This window comes from Euwallacea similis, chromosome 26 (assembly GCF_039881205.1).
Source record: "Euwallacea similis isolate ESF13 chromosome 26, ESF131.1, whole genome shotgun sequence".
NCBI classification, from domain to species: Eukaryota; Metazoa; Arthropoda; class Insecta; order Coleoptera; family Curculionidae; genus Euwallacea; species Euwallacea similis.
In genome coordinates, this window is record NC_089634.1 from 2,410,035 (window position 1) to 2,435,045 (window position 25,011).

General features: G+C 34.0%; 1 protein-coding gene across 1 annotated transcript in view; it reads right to left on the minus strand.

Annotated features, from left to right (window-relative positions):
- LOC136417008 (retinal homeobox protein Rx1-like) overlaps positions 1-22,913 on the minus strand; it is a 42,923-nt gene extending 20,010 nt beyond the window's left edge. Inside the window, exons 1-2 of the mRNA XM_066402487.1 lie at positions 22,727-22,913; positions 9,679-9,947 (exon numbers count right to left, since the gene is read on the minus strand). Of these exons, the coding sequence (XP_066258584.1) occupies positions 9,679-9,947; positions 22,727-22,910 (453 nt within the window). The 5' untranslated portion in view covers positions 22,911-22,913. The remainder of the gene's footprint in view (positions 1-9,678; positions 9,948-22,726) is intronic.
- Positions 22,914-25,011: the final 2,098 nt, after the last annotated feature.

The following is a 25,011-nucleotide window of genomic DNA, read 5'->3' on the forward strand; positions in this document are numbered from 1 at the left end:
GAATGCAGCAGCGCAATAAAGCACTACAACGCTGCTGTTTCTCAAAATGTGCCCGTTATAAAAGTATTTTATATACTAAGGTTGTGAAGTATATTATTATGGCTTGAACGTCGAAACTGAATCCTGAAGCTCAAAGCGCTGAGGGATCTAAGAGTGAGGATCCTAAGTTTGTCACAACCGCGGTGAGTATGCGTCTATTTCCATTACTAAATATAACCACATTTAATAAAATTACAATAAACTTGCTTAAATTATTTATAAACCAAATCCAACATAAAAAGACAACGCAGTTCGAATCAACGGTGATGCTTTATGCACCAACGATAACGTTTTAATTGGCAACCATAAATACAACATTCAGGACAATGACAATTGTGTCCGATTATGTTGATAGGTAAATAATGAGTCATATATGTGTCTTTATTAAACCGTTATTTAACTATTGTAAAAGAAAGGTAAGAAATAGTACTTCACGGCCATCATCAGCAAAACAGAGTCTTTCTGTTTCTACTAATATTATACTAATTAATTTAGTTTCAAGATTACTGAGGAACTGAAAAATACTCGAATTTAGATATAAATATAATTCATTCACTTAATTCTCAGCTTCTCATGCTATGAAAATTTCTTTCTAAGGGTGCAGGGGGGGGGGGGGGGCTAGAGCAAAAAGACAAAAGTGTCATATTTCAAATAATTGATTGGAATAGATTGAAATTCGGATTAGAAAATGTTATTAGAATTTAAAATTGTTAATAGGATTCGGAAACAAATTCAAATATGTACAAATATGCAGAATATTCCCTATAATACTGAGTGAGTAGTAACGGAACCGAAACAGAGCAGGTATGTGTAAGAGACCTGGAACTATGACGATTTGTTGAATTGTTTTCTATGGTTGATAGTTGAAGAGATATTGACCTCCGAAATTGGCTTGTAAATTTCTAAAAAACAGCATATTTCAGTAATGCGTCATCACAACGCAACCAAATTTGAAACATGTTTTATTCCTATCAACATCTTTAATTGTTAGAAATATGAAATCGATAGATGCTCAATAAAGTTTGAATTAGGGATAAGGTAAAGCCTAAAAGAGTTGGAATTTTTTTATCGGTAAAGTAACTAATAAACGGACAATATCATTAACACATTATTATTATTAATAACAAATACAACATTATTATTAAATAACAATATTATTAAATAGCAAATTCTAAAACTTTTATTCCCCTTTAAAATTTGTGGAAAACCTCATCATTTTTGATAAAATCGCAGTCTTGTGATATAGAGCCAAACCAAATTTAAAGGGATTTAAAGAGATTACTAGCTATTGTAATTTGCCAAAGTCATGCAAGTGACAGTTATCCTAAATGTGGTATTACATCATTAAATTATATTATATTACATTACATTTGATTGGTAATCCCTTTAAATTCCTTTAAATTTGATTTGGTTCTATCTCACTAAACTGCGATTTTATTTTAAAATGAAATTTTGAAGGGGAATAAAAGGTTTAGAATTAAATTTGCCTCTAAATGGTATTGTTCATTTGTGAGTTGCTTGATAGATAAAAAAATCCCATTTCTTTTAGACCTTACCTCACCTCTAATCCAAGCCTTATTGAGCATTTATCGATTTCACATTGCAACCAATTTAAGATATTAATAAGAATAAAACACGTTCTAAATTTGATTGCGTTGTGATGACGCACTACTGAAATATGTCTTTTTTTCAGAAATTTACAAGCCTACTTTGGAAGTTAATATCTCCTCAAATATCAACCGTAGAAAAAATTGTACACATTGTCATATTTTGAGGTCTCCTATACACACTTGCTCTGTATCAGTTCAGTTACGACTCACCCTGTATAAAAAATATTAATCTTAATGCACTTTTTTAAGCCACCCTGTGTGTTAAAAATTATGTTCAGCTCATACTTCGACGTCCATCTTATAACTTCTACATTTAAAATGTACTTCTATGTCTACGATGTTTTGAGACAATTGCTCACGTAAAATCTGAGATATCCTGTATTGGGACTATAGTGGGTTGTCCAGATCAAATCAATCAGGAGCCAAATACATTTCACAAGAACTGAGGATTTTGAGTCTAGCTACGCAAGGGCCGACAACCCAAGAACCAATCATCATGTAATCAGCCACATTATTTAGTGCTTCAATTATTCACTACAATCTTTTTGAAAACTGCGGTTTAAATGTAAATTAATTAGAAAGTTGCAGTAAAGTTGAGGTTAATATGATTATTAGCCACATTAAAACAAAGGGCAAGTTTTGATGAAAATAGCAACTGTTCGGCGCCTAACCGTTCGTGAGGCTTGCGTGTTAACTTTGGATAACAATCTGAAACTGCTTACTTGCCAATAAAATTAATTTCTCCTGCGTTCATAAGTTGCGCGATTACAGACGATTTACACAATTATAATATAGCATAAGCTACCATGATAATAGTTTGAAACACGTTTCAATAAATTTATAGGTTTAAGAAGGCAATAATTAATACAGGGTTGCCAGCACCCAATAATTGTTGTGAATTAACAGGATGTTAATGAAAATGTGTTAAACGAAACTATCGAGGATTTTCAGGTATAGCGACTAATCCGATTGTTTCAGTTCTGATGGACATGCAGCTATTTCTTTAAGTACTAAATGATGCATATTATTATCTCACTACTTAGCAGTCCAGATTTACGTAATACTTAGTCACCGCAGATGACATTAAGGTGACGCATAGTGCGGTGGCCCAGAGTGACAGAGATTAAACAAAGGATAAAGAAGAAAACGGATTAAACAAAGAAGTAAAGCGATAACTCAAGAATAATACACTTGAGAAATTCATTGCTCTGTCAAATTTGATATCTCAGCAATATATCACCTATATTTAATTGTTAAATCAGACATTAAACATTATAGAAGATTTTTAACAATAAAATGTCTCCACCTGGACCTGTAATAATGTAAGCTCCGCATATAACACCTTTCACTGGCAACATAATATAATCGATGAATAATCACTGTAACTTTATGTTCAGGTTTGTATTGAAATTCCTGGTCAAGAAACTATAGAGTATTTTACTTTCTCCCGGTGAATCACCGGTCAATTTCATTTCATGTGTGAAAAGTGTCAACTGTTATTGTCGTTTATACTACATATGTCACTTATCGTGTCATTATTGAAGTTGACGGCCAAATTGACAAATCTCCGAACAAATTCAATATGACTTATCTGTCTTGTTCAAAAATATCTGCGGGAATTTATCAATCGGATAGTTGTCATCCTACCTTATTTCAGAGCGAATAATCCCTATCAGTGTGTTCTTAGAATAAACGGTTTAAAAATAATTAGTTTTAAAAATAATAACCATGGTAACAAGTGGGAATAACAAAAGCAAAGCGAAAACAGATAATTTACTATAAGGATATCCTGTATGCACTTAAGAATTAAAAAATTCCCTTCCTACATCAATTTGGAAGTCATCGAAATGTCAATTAGAACCAAAAATAAACAGTAAAGTATAATCATTATTGGCTCACTGATATTTTTTCCATCGTTTCTTTCACCCCCAACTGCCTCCCAAATATTATTGGACATTCGTCTTATTTTTAATGAATTTATTAGCATTCTGCGATACTGTTCTCCAATCGGCTAAAATTGATCTCCAGAAATGGTGCTCTGTATCTAATTCTGGACTAATTAGTCCTAAATATGCTGCAATTTCAGATGGAATTTTTCCAACTATATTTATACCAACAAATTGTTTCATGTATTCTCCCATATTATAATGTAGAGAAAAAAATTGTGCGGCGTCTGATAGCCACGGATTTAGGTATTTCTTGCTTAAGTTGAAATACTTTTCACTTTCCACTTCTTTTTAGAAATCACGAAACTTCTGTCAATTTACATCTTGATATCTGGTATTTTAAAAACTACGAAAAGATATTTTTCTTTGATATTCTCAATTGTTAACTTCGTAAGTTCCTCTCGGCGACAAGCTCTCGCTAGATCAAATATAGTGGCAACTTTTATGATTAGGTATATTTCATTCGGAGCTTCCTTAATACATTTTGATATTTCCTTGTATGCGAAAGTCAAAAATCCAAATCACTTTTTGATTCCTTAATGTCCTGATCATAGGATTGGTGGCTTTGTACTTAGAATAAAGAAATATTTCTACTTCAAATTCTTTTTTGAAGCTTTGGACTTTTTTATATTGCACCATTTTATAAATACTTTAAACTCTTTGCTAGAGCGATATAGTAACTTGTTTTTCAAAAATAACTTTTTTTGTCTTTTGTTCTGTTATCTGATAATATTCTAATTGTCTGTTATATTTATTAAAAAATTAAATGTTTGCATATAAAACGTAAAATGAAGCACGAACTTCATTTCATCATTTTACTATTTTGCAGGTATGTTGTATTAATTGTCCGTCGTGTACGAATAAAACAATAATAAGTTGGTGTACCCTCAACTTACTATTCAGCACGCTTTTATTATTCACACGCAGATGCGTGTCGAAAGTGTTTGCGTATAGAAAATACAACTTTCTGCACTATAGTGCGTTCAAAAGGTAGCTATTTTCTGCACCACGGTTTTTATGAATTTTTTAAACTTAAATTAGAATAACGTAATACACATATATTTGCACAACTAGGAACATAATAAATTCTTCAAATTTCTCTATTGCCAATCCCGAAAGCAACATTTTCTCAAACTTTTAGAAAAAGTTACTCTAACTATGTTTTACTTAATTTACAAAGTTATCAGTTTAATACACTGCCAGAGGCTTGCAGGTGGTTAGTTAGGTCAGTCACGAATGTAATGCAAAAGAACATTCTTAAGGTTAATTTACGTATAGGATAGATACGGATCCAGATAGGAGAGTAGATGTTTATGAGATCAATTAGCAAAACGTGACCTTGATTAAGTGTTGCGTTTAAGCGGGGATTGCGTGCTACCCCTGACACCGTTATTATACACGACATTTCGAATTATTTTATCAGCAGGTAAGATGCACGAGGACCCTTATTTCCTTCTATTTATTAGCAATCACGTGCGTAAGCCTTTTCTTACCCCGTGCCAGCCTTCGTGATCACATTAATTATGCGCGAACCACCCTTGCATGTCGGGTTGGTAATAGTTCCAACGCGACCAATTTAATGCTTCAGTATACTGTTGGTTTACTACCAAATCGTTAAGGCCTCTGTAATGCAAGATAAATTAATTTTATTGCCAACTAAGCAGTTCAAGATTGTTGTCTGGCGTTTACACGCAATGTCACATGAACCAGGCGCGCGACTATTATTTCGTGGAACTTTCCCCCTATTTAATTTGCTTAATAATGATATTTCTTTGAGGCTCGTTTCCATGGGTTTCCAGATAACTGCGTTCCATTATCACTCCAGTTTAAGACAAATAGATTTACTCAGCTAAAATGGCAACGATTGACTTTTAAAACTCGCCAACTCGCCAAAAAAAGTATACAATACCCACAATAGTGTAGTTACACTCATGACCTCATAAGACAGCGATGACGCACTAGGAGCTCACATTATTGAACCTAACACCATGGAATCCCTACTATGATAAGGTGCTGCGGCTGAAAATGGAAGGAGTAGTTCTCATGGTTTATTCCGATGAGCTGGCCATAATTGCGAGAGCGACTAGCTTCCGACCGAAAGGCATTCAGCAAATATCAAACGGGGAAAAAGCTTTACGAAAGAAAACATTTATGATCTGTTAGTAAATAGCATGGAAAACTGTAAAATAATCTCCAATACACTTAAACAAAGTAATCAAGGTAAAAGTAAAAGCCGAAAAAAATTGATCGTCAAGGAACGAAAGACCAAAATAAATTTCCCTGAAGAAATGCCCCACCGCCATACCAGGAAGAGTGTGATGAAGTTTAGTCGGTCGGTAATCCTGGATGGACACTAACCCGACACTATGTAGACATCTAACATCGCTTTATGCCAAGCTCACATGTCTGGGAACAGCTCCTCCAATCCGCTATAGAAAAAAGTTGCTAATCTCATTTTTACTCTCACCTCAATTCACCTCAAAACTTTCACGTTAGTACCCTGAACTAGCCTAAACTTAATGCTACTAAATTGTCCATTAAAGCCGGATTTATAAACTTGATGTTGGATTTGGCATTGAGTTTGGTAGTAAAAGATAAATACCAATAAATGTTATTGCCTCTTTTATGCACGCCGTCGGATGTAAAGTATCTTTTTGACGCTATCGCTCGTAGTACAGCCGTAGCGTAGCGTCGTCGTCCAATGAAATGAGTCGTTGACGGCACGTGATAATGTTTTGACTTTTAAAGAAAGGTCAAACATTAAATGAGGAGTGCTTAAGTACACAGCACAACACCAAATACCACTTTAAGGATATAATTGCTGTGAAAATGTACTACGAATACAGTGCTAATGGTCAGAGCTGCCACTGAAGCCAAATTCAATGTCAAGTTTTAAAATCTGGCTTAGGGTTAGCAGCCTTAAATCGAATATATACAGGGTGTCCATTTAACAGTCCCTCGGACTCTTATGAGCTTATTTGTGATTCCATATTCCACCCTGTATAACGAGTGATCGTTAAAAAAATCTCACAGTTGGCGGTAAATGTAGGGCATTGATTAAGCCATTGATTTTTTTTACAGCCAAACTATATGCCTCTGATATTTCAATGTCCGCTTGAGGTTCTTTTTTTACGATCACTCTTTACAGTAATTGTAGACCAAAATTACAATTCAAGAGCTAACTTCCATTTTTATGCCACTTGGCTATACTTTGATAAAACGGATGGATAAAATTCACATGTTGATTTGACCGAAATGAGCGGAGAAAGTGCTTGCTCAAGTGGAACGCTGTAGAATAAATTGATAAAAACACAAAGTCTTAAATGAAAATTAACACAGAAGTTTTTTCAAACTGAAACAAAATCGAATAATAGGTTTTTTAAAATAGAAAAAAAATCTAGGTTAAAAGCTCTCTGATGTTACATTTGCGCCACTAAATTATTATGTTAGCATGAAAAATTCAATTCGGTCCTATCGCATCGGTTTGGATTATTGAATTCTATCACGAAAACACGTAGATAGATATATTGAGTTCGACACAAGTCGATTGATGTGGAAAATTTTTAGAAATAGAATTCTCGGGTTGGAATCACACAGAGATCGGACGCTTTTCACCGTGAAATGTATTTCCTTCGAAAATAACCCAGTTCAGTATAAGAATTTGCTTTTATTTCAAATGCGTTTTTATTTCACAAAGTATTATAAACAATTTTCCTGAAAATTATGGAGCATTTGAAAAGTGGTCTATTTGTAGTGTTCATTAGCTCTATCGTGCCGGAAGTCCAATGATTCATGTACAATAAAGATTTCCAGACCTGTTAGAAATTGGGAGAAGCTATCTTATCAAAGACGTAAGAACGTTTCAAAAGCAAATACTGCAAATATTAAATAGAAATAAATGCCCAATACAGAGAGTTCCTAAATACGTATCCAAACCTACTCCCGTTGAGCCAAGTCTCTATCTATTACCATTTGCGAGATCTCCTCTCTCTGTATATTGCTATTACTAAAATATTAGTTGACAGATTTGTCTGGCCGTAACGTGTTTTAGATGAGAAAAATCGTATCTGCGAAATAAACAATTTGTTAACTGTACGTTTACATGAATGGGGCCTGCCAGCGTGCATTAAGTGCACAAACCATCAGCTTTGTGATCGATCTAAGATTAACTAAGAGTTATCGTCGTTCCCTATAACTGTGTCACGAAATTTCATATGTTTATGGATTCTCAAATCACCCGTTTTGTCAATATTAAGCTTAGTGACCGTACCAAGACTGACTCAGAGTTTTTATCCTTATATTGGAGGCATTGTATTGTTAATATTTTACATGGAGATTTTTAAGGTTTACCTTAACTTCATTGAGGAAGAATTGATGCAAATGGTCCTAAGAATCTAACGAAGTACTATTAAATTGCGTTATCAAAATAAACTGCTCCACAAAACTTAAGAAAATTTGAATATTTTGTATATTGCTTAGAGCTAGCAACAGGAATTATTTTTTTTGTAATCCTTGTCAAAAAGTAAGTAAAAAATTATTGTTGGTGATATTTTTTTATTTATTCAACAAAATCAAAAAAGTAATAAAGAATTTTTGTAAAATCGAAAATAACATAAAAACTACGTCTCAAAAATTCAGTATGTCATATGGCTTTTCCTAACGTATATAACTGCTTCACATTGTCTTGGCATATTTTCTATAAGAAGATTTATCTTGTCTTATGGTAAATTTTGTCCATAAGTTGTCGAAGCTGTAGCACTGTTTGGGGGCGTGGTCAATATTCTTCAACACTTCTTTGCAACATGTTCTACACATGTTTAATGCGATTAAGGTCAAGGAATCTTGACGGAAATGGTAAATGTTCGATGCTTATTTTTTCAATCGCATCTATAACGATTGCTGCACAATGTGGTCGGGCATTTTCGTTCAAAATTTCCTCCTACAACGACTAGAAAATTTGGCAGAATATTGTTAATGATGTCCTCTTCATAGCTTTATGCACCCATGTTGTTTTCACATATGTACAACTCACTTTTCCCACCATAGCAAATTCAGCTCCAGACCATTGTGGTGCACTCCTAAAAAGGATGCACTTCTTGTACAATTCTTAAGTTTCTGCGTACTTTAGGGTTTGTCCAGATACGAACACGCCAACTATCAGAGTAACGGCGAAATCCGGATTCGTCTGTGAAAAGTACAGAACGCCACCCTTCACCCCAATTGATTTGCTCTCTTGCCCACGCTAGTCTTGCAACTTTATTTTCTTAGGGAAGGGAAACTATTCTTAAAAAGCGCCTCGAGACTATGTTTACTGCTTTAATTCTCCTTCGATTTGTTTCAACGAAAACTTGGACTCCTGTAACGTTCGATAAGCTACCGGCCAAATGCCTATATGTCGACAGGGGTTCTCTGCGCAAATAGTGTAATAAGTCGGTCTTGCGCAGCCGTAGTTTTCTTGGGTTGCCCCATTCTGCAACATTTCCAGTTTGTTGAAACCTTGTTAACAGCCTGGATATCACACTTTCAGAAACGTGGAACAATTGGGCAACATCCTTTTGTTTTGGTTCAACCTGCAGCATACCTATAGTCCTGTTTTGTTCTCCTGAACACAACTTTCTCCGAACCATTATAAAAATGTTCGAACACCTTTGTACAACCAAGTAAAGTAACAAGAACCATCCAAATGGTATGACATCCGATATCAATATTTTCGTTAGATTTAAAGAAAAAAATGTGAAATAATAATAAATTTAATTTTTTTATCCATATTATGTGTTATTGCTTTAAGAGTTTTACGAAAAAATATATTTACTAGCATGCAATTTTTACTTATTAAGATTTGACCATATTCCTAAATTTTGTGGAACAGTTTATTTCAATATTATTAGTTCCTGCCGTTTTTAACATGGAAATGTATGTTGTGTAATGCAATATAATGTTCACTTTGACAGTTTGCAAAGCGATGCCGAAAGGTCCTTCGTTTCGATACAGTTTTGGTGTCATGCTAATGCGGCGAAATACAAATACGATTCATTTGAGATGTCACGTTGAAATTTTAGTAAAATTCTGGAAAAGAAACCTACCTGCACCCGAACTTCTGGCAAATTAACTTTCATGGCCAGCTCCTCTCGGCTGTAAACGTCTGGGTAGTGGCTCTTCTCAAAGGCGCGCTCCAGCTCGTGCAGCTGATAGGTCGTAAACGTAGTTCTGTTTCGTCGATGTTTCTTTTTACAGCCATCACTCTCCGACAAACCGGAATTATTGGCCGAGCCCTCGTCTTCAGAACCGCTTCCTCCAATCTTTCCGAATCGCAAATCCGACACGCCGTCGTTCGAGTTACAGCTTCCCTCGCCTGCGAATAAACATATTATCAATAAGTATCCCTTGTTAGGTGGTGGAAATGTGACGGGGTGCTCGGGGATTAACATCCCCCGGTTTCGTGCTGTGCTATTCGACACAGAAATCGGCGTATTCACTCTATTCAGCCTCTCGTAACAATCCGATGTTTGCCAATAAGGAGAATAATTTAGTTGCTACAGATTTGAGTAGGATTCAAATTTCCTTGCGACTGGGAGATTCAAAATTGCATAAAGTTCATCTCAAATGTGAGCGAGGTATCTATCAGGTTAATTCAGGTTATGTACAGTGGTGGCCAAATGTATGGAAAGTTTATTTATTTTAAAATTCTATAGTTTTGTACCATCATCGAAAGAAGGTAATACGTATTTAATGGAAAAGATAATACCAAATAACACTAAATAAAAACGGAAATGGAAATAAAAAACAATCTACATTCACTTTATTACACTTTCATGAAAAAATGCTGGTTAAAAGTATGGATACTAAAATAGTTACATTTCTTTTTTAATAACACTCGTGAATCGTTCAGTATTTTGTTGCCTAACCTTTGCCTTAATGACTACTGCACATCGTCATGAAATAGAATCCACCAGAGAAGCACAATATTGCGTAGAAATCTTTTTCCATTTTTCATTTAATAAATTGAATAGTTCATTAACGTTGGTAATCTTGTTTTGATGAACTTGTCGGTCTAAATGCCCCAGAGATTTTCTATGGGGTTCAAATCTGGTGACTGAGGCAGCCAATCCGTTAGATGGACATTATTTTCATTTAACCAATTTTGAACTAAATGCGATTTGTGCTTAGGGCCATAATCTTGCTAAAAACCCATCCTAACGGCATTTCTTCTTCAGTATGAGAGAACATATTATTTTTGAACATATCTCCATAGAAAAAAACGATCCTTAATACCTTTAGTTTGAATTAACGGCCCAGTACCAGATCTAGAAAAATAGCCTCACACTATTACACTGCTCCTCCGTGTTTCACAGTAAGTAATTGATATTTATAATCATATTTTTTCCCTTTTGGTCTTCTGACATATTTTTGTCCATCACTTCCAAATAACTGGAACTTACATCACTAAAAATGACAATATTCCATTTGGTTGGTGACCAGGATATATGTTCACGTACAAATGGAAGTTGCGCCTATCGTTTTTTTTAATTAAAGATTTTTTTACTGCAACTCTTCCAAATAATCCTTGAGCATTTGGACATCGTCTGGCAATTCGTGATGATACTAAAATACCCATATCGCTAATTTCTTTAGCGATTTCAGTAGAAGATTTTCTTGAATTTGCCAATGAAATTCGTTTCATAATTTTTTCTGTTCTTTTGCTCAACATTGTAGGTCTTCCTGATTTTAAAGCAATTGCAGTTGTGCCTCTTTGATTGTAACTTTTGAATTACTTTTGAAACAGTTCCTTTTAAAATATTTAAATTTCGATTTATGGCAATTTGTGTAAATTCTGCCTTGTGTAGTTCTATTATTTTATATTTTAAGTCCGATGAAAGATATTTTTAATTGCCCATAGCACTTGAAGATATTCGTCTCAAACAGATTAATTGAAGTCAAAGTAAAATAAAATACAACCCATTTTGATTTTAGTTTTCATACTTTTAGCTGAATTTAAGTCTTATCTTCAAAAAACCTAAATAGTTAACGTCAAGTAAATATTTTCAAGAAATAGTTTATTTATCTACAACATATGACGTTTTAATAGAGAAATATTTAAAATAATCGCATTGTTGTCATATAGCTTAAGAAATGATAAGATTCTCTACTTTTGGCGATCACTGTAATTCACAGTATCGATGCTGAAATATTCTAGAAATAATTAGATATACAAGTAGTCGACTGTAAATTCTAATTAAAACCAATGAACGTGTTATATTATCCGTAGGATTATGCGCAGGTATGTCATGAGATTTTGAAAATACATCTTCCAAAGAGTAATAACATATGCAGAGTGTCCCAGAAATATTGGTACAAATGAGTGTGGCATGCTAGGGGAAACTAATATGTAGAGCGATTCGGCTAAACTTACCTTATACAAAACCTTTTTGTTTTTATTCTACAGGGTATCAAAATAATGTTTCTTAATTTTGTAAATTGGAAATAAATTTCACAGATTTTGGCATATATAGCTAATAATATTTTCAATTCAATTGCTATAGAGACTCCTCTCATCTATAACAATGAGCAGCGATTCGCATAAAAAAAATTTCCGGACGAGGCTGCGCAAACACCCTGTCCAATATGTTTTTATATGCAGATAATATTAAGGAGGTAGGTACCTACTTGCAATAATTAGAAAAAAATTATGTCGACAATGTTAGTGTTGGAAATTGTGAAATATTCCCTTGATGATCTCTATTGAATCGCAAAAAAAATTTAATAGGTGCTATATTTCCGCCTGTAGAATGACTAAAAGGAAAATTTGGTCGTAATGTGAATCTCGTTTTCTACCGGTGCCGTCGTTTTTCTTCCAAAATCGATTTGTTTACGTTTTGAAGTTCTAAATATTCGACATTTTATTTTGCTTCTATTTCCATAAAATTAAGGAAACAAATTGGATTTTGTCAATTAAGTCAGTTGAAATTTTACAAGGTAAGAATATTATGAATATTTTACTGAAAATTTTATTAACCACCTGTTCTACATTAAAAATCAGGTATTTTATTATCAAGTGGCAACGGTAATTACAGTAATAGACACTGACAGAAATTTTATTCAGATAAAATAAGATAAAGTCTACGAGCCAAAAACTCTTCAACCAAGTCACAAATATGTAGAGACGCACATTTGGTTGATGTAATTCCCCTCCGAATACAGGGTTGCCTTTGGGAACTGACACAATCCGTATGTGGAAAATTCCAACTTTAATGTATTTTTGAAGTTCGTATCTCTGTTTTGTGGAAAAATTGACAAAACAAACAACGAAATTCTATTCTAATTGTCTATTCTTCTAATCTAATTGCACTAAAAAATAATTGTAGGGTGCTATTTAAAAAAAATGGCTTTTTTGAATTTAAAAATTCTAAATTTCAATAATTTTTTCAAAAACTTTTTGAAATATTTTACTTAATTCTTTATTTATTTATAAAAATTTATTAATTTTCCCGTAATTTAAAATTTATTTCATCCATTTATGTCAAATAGTTTTACAGATAATTGAGTTTTAGTAAAGCTCTACAAATGTCAAAAAAAGTCGTAAAAATCAAAATAAATCATAAACAGTTGAGAATCTGTACTGTGTTGTATTATGAAACTTATTTTATTTTCGACAAAAAACTCATTTTCATTAGAAAAAACTATTATGGTCCATTTAAAAAAATGAAGTAAGGGTGAGTTTTTGATTTAATAGGAAATTACATCAGGTTGAAAATATTTTTACAATCACGACCTTTTTCCACAAAACAAAAATACAAACTTCACGAATACATTAAACTTGTAATTTTCCATATACGGATTATGTCACTTCCCCAAGGCGAACCATGTATAATTGCACTGAAAAAATATCGATTTTTTTAGGGTAATTGGTCTAAAATTATTTAGAATTTTCGATACCCTTGTCACATTACTTTTGATTATATTCAATAGGGCCTAAATCTAGGTTTATGATCTGAAATAAAGGTTCGCTGATTTTATGTAATCGTGATAGCAAATTGTATAGTAATTTAAAGTAAAATAACAGCAGTTAATTCCTACACTATTAATGTAGTCCTTTCAGCCTTATGAATAGACGTAGGCAAATATGCACGCAATGACCTTTAAAAATATATGCATGTACATGCAGATTTTTTTGGAATAAATAGGAATGAAATAAGTTTTGCACGAAAATGACACTTTTTGCACTTTAAATAACATAAATTCATAATACGAACCCTGTTGTATTGAGTGGTGACGGGGAAACTAAGCTCACATCGGACTGAATTGTATTTTGTAACAATCGGTGCCACCTGAACTACTCGTAGAGTGCCCTGCTGATTTAACATTAATTCGCGAACAAATCAGGCAATAAACTAATTTAACTTATCCGTGTTCACCGATTAGTTCAGGTTAGTTCAGGTTAGTTCGTAGGCGTAATGAGTCCTTTCAAGTCTATTATGACTAATAAAGGTAGTGACAGCCATAGTAAAATACATTGAAATGTAAAATTAACCTGACATTTAAATTTGAATACATTTTTTACCATAGAAAAAAGCTTTGGAAAATTTTCTGAAATCTTGTTTATGTTTTACTAGCTACAACATTTTTTCTTGTTTCAACTTGTTTCGATGACTTTTGCGTATAAATTCTAAAAAACTCGGGGTATTATAGTTCGTTGAATATCAGAGTCAAATAAGCGTCTCAAATTAAGCAGCATGATTCCAAGTTCTTGTGCCATTTTCAGTTGCAATAAGTTTACTTCTAGTGAAAATATAGATTTTAATTTCTTATTTTGGCAACAAAAAAATTATAATACCTGAACAAATAGCGCAAGCTGTGGTCTTACAAGATGATGGACGTAGTATTTGTTAAATCGCAAGTGTCTTAGTTCCTCGAAGTACTGTATTAGATGTATTACAACGATTCCGGGAAACAGGACAGTTCACCAGAAAGCCAAGGTAAATCAAAAACCACAAGTTTAATTAAAGATCGTTTTATCAGAATTCAGGGGGTAGGCGACCGCACATTGTCAGCTCCAGCACTGGTCCAGTGATTAAATGAAGTCCATAGAAACATCCACGTTTCTATTTATATAGTTCATAGGCGTTTAATTGAACCTGGAATAAATTCTAGGAGTTCTGCCACAGGACCTCTATAGATTGTAGATCACCGGCAAAAGCGTTTACAGAAAACATATTCATTGGGGAGAGGTCGAGGAATGGGGTGCAATACTCTTCACGAATGAATCCAGATTAATCAGATACTCATCTCATCGCTGAATAGAGTTTGGAGAAGAGCTAGTGAACGTTTTGCAGAATGTTGTTTTTCCCCTAGAGTTCAATTTGACAGTAGGGATGTAATGGTGTGAGCAAGCATTTCCTTAGGGGCACATACAGAACTTGTTACAATTCGTGGTAGTAATTTAAATGCTAAACGATACATTGAACAATGTTTGGAAGAACATGTAGTGTCGTTTGCGCCATTTGTCGGTAAAAATTTTTGTTTAATGCATGATAATGCTTGTCCACACATTTCAAGGACAATGCGAACCGTATTTTGATGAAGTTAATATTCCTTTATTACCGTGGCCTCCGAAAAATCCAGACATGAACCCGATAGAACATGCATGGGATATTCTGAGCCGACGTGTTCATCATAATGTTGCTAAGATTCAATCCATAAATGACTTAGAATGAAAGCAAATCCCTCAGGGAAAATTTGTCACGTTGATTCGTAGCATGCCCAATCGCATGAACGCCGTGATTAGAGTTCGCGAAAGCAATATATGTTACTAAATGTGTTATTTTTCATTTATAAAACTTTTAAAAAATATCTTTTTTTGTTAGCAGATTTCTAGACTTTGTTCTTTTTTTTGTAATGTTGTTTTCTTTTTTCTTCTTTTTAGTTTTTCTTACTGTATGATAAATTTTGACTTCCCAATGTTCAAAATTATTGAAATTTCAACTGGCAACTGTAAATATTTTTTTAATGCTTGTTTTTTAGAACAATATAAGAGTTCGGTTCATTTTGAACCCCAGTATATTAAATTTGGTAGTACCATCCCCTCACCAAAACCTTTTATGAAATGTGAATCTTAAAAAATAGGTAGAAAGCTAACTTTTCCAAATAAACACATGTTTCTGTATTTTTATCCCACAATGAATCATGTTTGAATATACTTCTTGAGACCTTCCCACTTTCGTCTCGGTACATCCAATTCAGTAATAACTTTCTGAATGAATAGAACATTCAGGACCCATATGTCAATTCATTACAACCTAAAAACGCCTTTTGTATTCTTTGGGACATCTGGAACAGGATACGGAAAGGCTGAGAAGTACCACGGGAAAGGTCTCTATATGCATGTTATGCAAATCATTATGCGAATGTGCAAATATTTAAAAACTTGCGCGAAAATGTGGAATATGCTAAATATGCAGTTTTTATAAATGTTTTAACTCTACTTATGAATCTATTTTTTGATGTAAAATCAAATCATTAGAAGAGGTTAATTAACATTAAAGGTTTTCAAATAAATTATAATCTCAATAACTCAGTCATCATGGGAACTCTAGAGCAGCGCAGAGTTAGCTGAGGTTACTAACATTTACAGTTACTCGGGTGAGTAACTCGAGTAACGTTCAGAAAAGCCTAGGGCATGTTTATATCTGATCTGGCTGTTGCTTTATTTGATTGATGCCACCACATTACCTCTTCACTGTTTCTTGTATATCTAAGTGTCAAGTTTATCAGATCATTTAATCAAGACTGACGCTATATTGCGGGTTTTGAGTTCGCATCAATGAGAGTAATAAGCTAGACATAATTAATAAGGATCATAATAGCATAAGACAAGCAATTTTCTTCTTGTGACGATTTCTGTGAGACCTAAGGAATGGAATGAATAGAGATACCTACCAAAATATTTCCGAAAGGTGCAAAAAGAAGGTAATAATGCGACCCTCTCTAGGGCCTGTTTGCATAGGACTTAGATCCATGTGATTTATGAATAATAGTATGTCTGCAATTCTACCAGCAAAACTACATTCATGACTAATCCGAGCTTATTAAAAAAATCTAAACCACTCCAACCACTTATTATACATAAATACACATATGACCACAAAAACTGAAAGAAGCGCGACGAATTCAGAAAATATGAAAGACGATTGACACAACTGAACCATTCTAACCCCTCTTTGCCTTACAAGACCCTTGGTCCCCAATCTTACTTCAATAGAGTGGTTGTAGGGAAAATTAAGTGTTTCCAAATATATTTCTTTTTCTTTTCTTTGTATTTTGTGAATGATTATTTATGTATAGATGTAAGTGAGTGTTTTTGACACAAAGACAGTAAGGCCAAATGATGGATAGTTTTTTTTCTGGAAATAAAGATTATACAGTGTGTTTCAGAATTATGAGATTGCTCAGTGCAACAACAATTGAGTATAAGAACCCGTGTCTGCAAATGTTTCCATAAGGCGCTACGGTCTTATGATGCTTTAAGACAGTTATATGCAAAAATGTGTTTTATTAAGTTTTACTACGTTTAATTTTAAAATATTTATAGAAAATAACATTACAGTAATTGTTTAAAATGTCGTCGTTCAATTTCATAGCACCTGCTTAAGCTGTATATAAGTGACGTACATGGTTTCTACGAACTTGGCTAAAAATTTGATAATCACTTTGAACGATTTCAAATGCCGCAATAATTCATGCAATTGCTGTGTTTCCACTGGCGTTTTATAAACCAGAAATTTTACGTATTTCCACAGAAAGAAATTTAACGGCGTTAGATCGGGTGACCTAGGAGGCCACGAAACTGGACCACCTTTGTTGATGTAATATTGTTGACGAAGTTTTGAACAACTACTATAGCATTATTTTGTGCAAACACATTAAAATAAAGCGTATTAAAACTCGATAAAACATATTTTTGCACCTAACTGTTTTAAAGCATTATAAGGTCATAGCGCTTTAAAGAGACATTTGCGGACACGGGTTTTTATACTCAGATGTCTTATTGTTGCAATGAACAATCCTTAGAAGTTTGATCTCATAACTCTGAAACACCCTGTATACATACATACATATGTATATGGAAACTATCAGATTTAGAAATGTTTGAAGGATCAGATAGAACCCGATGTCCAAAATTTAGTCAAATGTCTCAAAAACTGTAGGACTTGTATCTAACATACAAAAAAAATTTAAAACTTAGACGCCCTGTAACTCAAAAACCAAGAGATCTACGACAGGATGCATTGCAGTCAACTGATTTTTCGACTAACTCCCTTAAATTTCTGTCCTTCACACATAGCATTGAAAACGTAACTGTTAAGCATTAAATTCGAGGGCTTACGCTAGAAGAATTACGAATTGAACGTATCAACCGACAACAAAGCAAGCCCTAATGGGCCGCCCCGTGCAGGGCTTTAGAAGTGATATAATCAAGATTACCTGCACGATAAACACAGCAGTTATTGGAATTAGCTAAGGGTAGTAATAATAGAAATTTAAAAGCCATGTTACGTCTGTTTTCTTGGGGAGGAAATATACCTACTCCGGTTCAATGTGTTCAAAGGGATTTGTGACACAATCTTAAATCTAAGCGATTTGTAGGCGTTTTGGGCTTCATTAGGATTTCAGGCCATTCGAGAAAGAAAATTGTGTTATTTCTGGCTAAAGAGTGAAGTTACAGTAAAATTCCCGTCTTAAAAGTAAAAATACAATACAGTAATACCAATATTTTTACTTTGAACAATATTGTTTTTACTGTCTCCTTAGGTAAAAATAGGGGAAGTGAAGTTCTTAGTATTCACTAACTTTCGCACAGTGATGAGTGCTATAAAAACTCATCCGCAAATAGATCTAAGGGCAAAAGAGACAGGAAGCTCCATTTCCCAAAGCTTTTAGTCCTATAGCATTCACGTTCATAACAGCTGCAGAAGCAATCCATCAGAATTCTTATTCTCACGAACTTACCTTGAGTCCCAATCAAGATTGAAAAAGCAATTAAGACACTATCATTATGTTATTTTTCTAAGTTAATAACACAGAAGCCAAGGCACGACATAATTAAATAATCAATGAACGGCCGTGTAATTTACAGCTCCTATGGCTTATGGTGATAACATTCCCAAAAATTTCATTTAAATCGCTATATTATGTAACGGTAACTGGCAAATGGATATTTAAGCAGTAATTATGAATAAATGGCCGCATGCAAAAATGCTATTAACAATTACCGACCTTATCAGAAATCTGCTTTGTTTATTATTAATGCGAAGCAATTAGGGCTCACGAAAGTATGTGCGGGGCGAAAGGATCAATATTTCTAATTTATTAAAAGGGGGTTTCCTCTAAATATTTAAAGTGTTGAAATGGGTGAGGTATTAATAGAGTCAATAGCTTCTAAATGAATCATTAACTAGCCATTTTTTCTTTTAGAAAATTATATAAACACAAAACAACCGTCAGAGAACATATTGAAATATAGGAAAGCATGGAATAGAATCCTTTTTTAAGTTACTATTACAATTTTATGTTCAAAGTGTCTGTCCAAAGGGACACTTCAATACATAAACACTATTATATCTCAATTAGTAAGTTCTATAAGCACAATTGCGTGGCTTTTACATGTTAATTTTAACTGACGTATCAAGGTTCTTTTGGCTCAAGATGAGGTTTACCGATTAAAGTCGCTTAATTATTAAGATTTCGAGATAGAAGACGGCATTTGGAACTCTAATAAACCAAATTCAGTTCGTGTAAATTACTTCTGATATCTACTTAAATTAGAATCCACGAAAATTTACCAAATTCTCCATTGTTCCTTGTTTCACCCGGACGATTAATTTTCCATATTTCTGGCTTTTTCTAGGCTCTACCTAAAATTACAATTCCCATGAAATAAAATTTCCATAGCCCCTAATTTCATAACAATTACGTATACAAGTGAATTAAACTACTGCTTATTCACGAGAAGAACTATTAGGTCTCTGAGCGTAGGGAGTTGCTTAAACTCTTCAAGTGAATAAACAGGTTTAAGTCACGAATTTTATACAAAGTTTTATTTAGTTTTGAACATATTGCGATAAAAAAACGAATTCTATAACATTTGATTCTGGAAACTAGTAAGTTTTACTATACAGGATGGTCCCTGGTGTATCTGGCATAGCTTAAGAGTGAGTCGCCAAAGCAATTTTAAGTCAAAAACATCTAATGAACATATGCCCTAAACTCAATCCTAACTGAATTACAAACATTTTCTTTTTTTAAATTATCCACGCTATTGGATTCGCAGATTTGGTTAAATACGTTTACCCTCCTAAATTCGATTTTTTTATGAAAATAAGGAAAACTTTTAATAATTTTGTTTAAATCAAAATCGAATTAATTCTAGTCTGCAATGAGCTTTAGTGATTTGAACAACAAACACACAGTTCGACAGACAGCAATTAATAATTTTATCTCATGTATCTCTGATGTGTGATCGACCTTTTAAGCATTACCGTTTTCACTCCTCGGAATTAGAACGAGATGTAATTTTAGTTTCAATTTTGCTTGATAAATCATAATCAAAAGCACTAAATAAGTTCAAAATTCTCGAGAAATGAACGCCCAAAATTCTTAAAATTTGCCGCCTTAGGATGATCTTCTGCTTGAATTAGAATCAGTTAGGAGAACATTCCTTATTATTTCTTAAAATTGAGGTTTCAAAGTAATCACTTTAGCACCGTTTCCTCCAAAATTATATCTATTATAGAAATGTTTTCCACGATCGGAGCTTTTTATCCCTGAATTAGAACGATGTTTAGTATTAAATTGTCTTGAAGGAAAATGGGAGATGCAAGTTTCGAGCTTGCCTTAATCTTGAGCAAGTAAGTTGGCTCAAAATCTTCATAAGCATGTTAATTAAAGCTGTCTATGCAACCTGAAGTTAAATCGTCTCGAAACTCTCAATTTGAGGGTATGTTTAGCAGATTCGAATAATACAATACGAAATGTCCAAACAAAGTTAATTTAGGGCTTATTGTGTAGACACAGTTGACGTTTATTGGTTGACGCAAAATCCCTCCCTGTGTACCAACATCCCCGCTCGCAACGGGGCGATTGGACGCTTTGCCCACATCAAACCCGATAATTAACTCAAAATCAATGTCGCCAGACATCGGTCGGGTCAGCGTACAATAAATATTATTCTGGTTAATTCTCATTAAGTTTTACACGTTGCCACTAAAATTCAATAGCCTTTCAATCGATTATTCTGGTAATATTCCATATTTTTCGTATAAACAATGAATCTCACTTTATCTAAAACCATACACCACCCAACGTGAGTACAGGCCAGAAATGGAGAAATTTAAATTCATCGACGTAATGAAGATACTTTTTTGTGTGTATCTTTGTATAGATAATAAATCTTTATCGCTTTAGTAGCAAACACTCACTAGTGGTAAAAAGGTTGGATCTTCAAGATGTCCGTTGTGAACTGCGCAGACTATACAGGTAACCCCAGGTTTTGTCATCAGGACTTCAGAAATGGTTAGAAAAGCGCATTTTAAGGAAAGTTGCTCATATAAACACAAATCTTAATTTCCTTCGCATTGAAATGAGCAAGTTACTTCGGAAACATACCTACAGCGGTACCCAGGCAGACAAAAACAAGGCCAAAATTATTTTCTCTGTCCTCAAAAAAATTTAAACGAGTTTGGTCCATTTTCCAAGCCTAAAAGATGAATTTATAGACCAAATGTGTTAAAGTGTCGTCAAAAATAATAAATTGCAATGAATTTAATTCTCCATCAGATTCAAGATAATCCTTTTACTTTAACAAGGATTATATCTCAAGAAATCAACGTATCTCATCAGACAGTGTGGACAGTTCTGAAAAAAACATAAATATCGTCTGTTTAAAATTCATATTACCTAAGTTTGAAACCTATTTCCCGGTAGAGCCATTTCATATAATTGAGATATACCTTAACAGTCACGATCGCCAGATATTTCCCCATTAGAATATTATATTGTGTAAAAGTCTAAATTGTGTAAAGAATAACAGATTAAAAAAAGTAAGTATTTCTGTGACTTTCGCATCCTGTATCTCAAACAATATGAAGTTGATCAACCTCTTTCAATTGGATAATCATCTATCCATTTTCACGATATTGGGGAAACCACCGTCCAGTGTCAGTGCTCTTTAGCCAAACCAACAGGAAAAAAGGCTTTGCAGTGCGTTAATGATATAATATATCTATACGAGATACTTTTGAATACATATTACAGACTTTTAAGTTATATATGTGTGTCCGGAAACTCATAATTACCGTTACCGTTATCACGGAAACGTTAAACTTTCGTTGGAGCGGACTGGCAAAAGACAAGAGCAAATTAACCCATTTGGTTTTGTCTGGCAATTTGTTGTAATCACAATCATGGCTGAAACTAGGAATGCTAGGCTGCAGATCTACGTTGTACTTTAAGATCGTTTAGAAAATCTAAGATTTGTTATAATACATAGCTGTTTACTTCACATGGTCATATAATAATAAGTAGGTACTCCTTTCCTTCTGTCTGGGTCTAAAAAGTCTAAATACGCCTAGAGAGTACCATCCCTGAATATCTGGAAACGTGACATGATCTCTCTTCTATGCTACACTATTGCGTAATCGATGCTTAGTCTTTGAAGTGGAAACACAAATATTTCTCTTAATATAGAGACGCTTAAATGAACCTAACTTTGATTGTGGATTCAATTTGAAACCTATATAGATACTTCCCTATACTGCAGGAACTTAAAGGGTTGAAGGCTAGATAATAACAAATTGTTAAAGCTCAAAACCGCTAGTAGTCTATTGGGATGATTCAAGAAGTCAATTGTATTATTAACTGTGATTTTGGATTAAATTCGAAACCCACTTAGATACTTCACTATACTGCAGGAACTTAAAGAGTTAAAAGCTAGTTACTAACAAATTGCTAAATCTTAAAAGCGTTAGTAATCTATTGGGATAAATCCAGAGATCAATGGCACATCTTCCCTATCCAGAATCCCGCGAGGCGTAAAGAAACAAAACGATGGTCCCCCATCGATTTTGCGCACTTACTTACCTGCACTTTCGTCGTTATTCAGTAAACCTTTGTCCGGGTGCGAATCGTCTTTTCTAGGTAGTCCCAAAATATTGTCAATGGTATGCCTGGGCCCGGAATTAGTTCCAACGACCATTTTCAATGGTTTAACCTCCAACCCGTAATTCAGAAGACTAGAAGTGTCGTCACACCGATCTGACTCCATCGCCCGTTTTGAACCAACTAATCTAAATGGGCTGCCTTTTTGCTAGTGATGGGCGTTCTCGAGGGTGGAGTCGTCCCCGCTCCACCCAATGGCGACTCAGCTCTATCCAACATGGACTCCGAAAACTAGGGAGATAGATGGTAATGAGAAATCAACGCAAAGGCCCGCCAACTGTAATAAGCCTGACGTCGAAAATTTCATGGTGTAAAAAAGCTTTAAATTGGTGTCAACACTAAAGAAATTAGGCTGAATAAACTGCTATCGCTACCCACTTCTTTGATTATGAGTTGAATGAAATTAGAAAAATATCACGTTTATTAAAAGGATATAAGGAAGTAAGTGGAGATAAGACGGATTAATTAGTTTCAGGGGATATTTCAGCTTATTAGAAATTCAAATTAGGTTGAAATTTACCTGCGAGATCAGAATCTCTAATTTACTAAAACAGCGCATTTTATAAATTGTAGCAGCGATATAAATAGGTAGTCGCTTAAGCGATCATAGTCAATAAAATTCTTGGATACGTAATAGATGTGTTACGTCAGTTAACAGTTCGGTGAAACCAGGCAATCCAATATTAGATAGATACCCCCTTTGACAAACCCGTAAGGAATTTAGACATACCCATAAATGGTCCTCTTAGAATTTCTCGCTAAAAGCAGTCGTTCTGGGAGAAAAGAGGTTTGAAGTTTGAGTTTTATACTAAAAATGACAATTTTCAATCAACTGATCCATCAAAATAATAAAATTACATAGTATTACTAATAAGAAAATAACAATATTTATAATAATTCGTCTTATCATTAGTTGGCGAACTCTTTCGATTAGATCTGGCGTATATTATATTTAATCCTGATAGACGACCCAAACATCCTGTTTATTAGATCTTCTTCATTACGAACTATCGTTTTATGAACTAATGACTTTAAGTAACCCCACAAAAAATAATCTAATGGATTTATACCGGGTGATCTAGAGGCCATGCCCGTAGTCCTGCTTTTCCTCTCCACGGTGACTCAACGGTGAAGGTAATTTTTAAGAAATTCACGCTCATCTAAACTAGAGTGCGGTGGGGTACCATGGTGCACCACCACGCATCATCTACTACTGAGGATCTTCTTCGATTTCTTATAGCTTCTTCAATCTCAACTAATATATGTTGTCCAAGAAAGACCGATTTAAGTCCGAGTTCTGTAAACTGTTTTTTTTAGGTTAGATATGATACGAAATAGTTATTAAAATAATAAGTAAGTGATGCAAGACTTTATGAGACCTATCAGTTTATGACCGAGTAAACTTACGAGGGAGTTCATAAATAGTTGAGTCGAATCGCGCGTTTTCGGGAAATACCGTAAGCTAGGACGGTTTTTCAAAAGTTAGTGAAATTGTCATGGAAATGCAGTTGCAAATAAAATAATATACACACCATGATTGAAAGTATTCTTTGTATATCTCACAAAAATTTTATATTTAAGGTTTCTATATGTATTCAACTTTTTCTTCATCAATTTCTTTATAGTATTTGTCGGAAATGTTGTAAAAAACATCAGGTATGTAATTTGAGCACAAAATTTCGTCCCTCTCGAAAAATGTTCGCGCACAATTCGAGTGTTGCAGTAACTTTTTTTTGACCAACGATAGAGTAAAAGTACAGTACTAGTACATTACGTTACGAGAATAATACGCGACATGTTACAAGCAAGACGAAAGTCTGCGACGGAACTGCAAAAGCGGACAGTAAATTCATCGAGAAAAGCAACATGCCCTGGTTTCGTATAATGCACGGTGCTTTTTCTACGACTTATTTAGTTTGGAAACATTAAGACAGTAAAAACTGTACTAGCCTTTAAATCATAAACATATTCACATCCTAATAAATACGCCAATCTCTAGAGATCACATTTGTTTTGTTTTTACTCCGAAATCCTAAATGAACACATATAACACAAACCTCGTGGCGTGGTTCTCATGGTTATCTTAACGGCGTGTCCCCTGAGCACTGTTAAGCAATATAATTACATTATGTAGCGTGCGGTAAAGTATCACTTACCATACCCTGGCAAATTTCAATATCTCACTTACCTGTCTATTATTGTTCTGT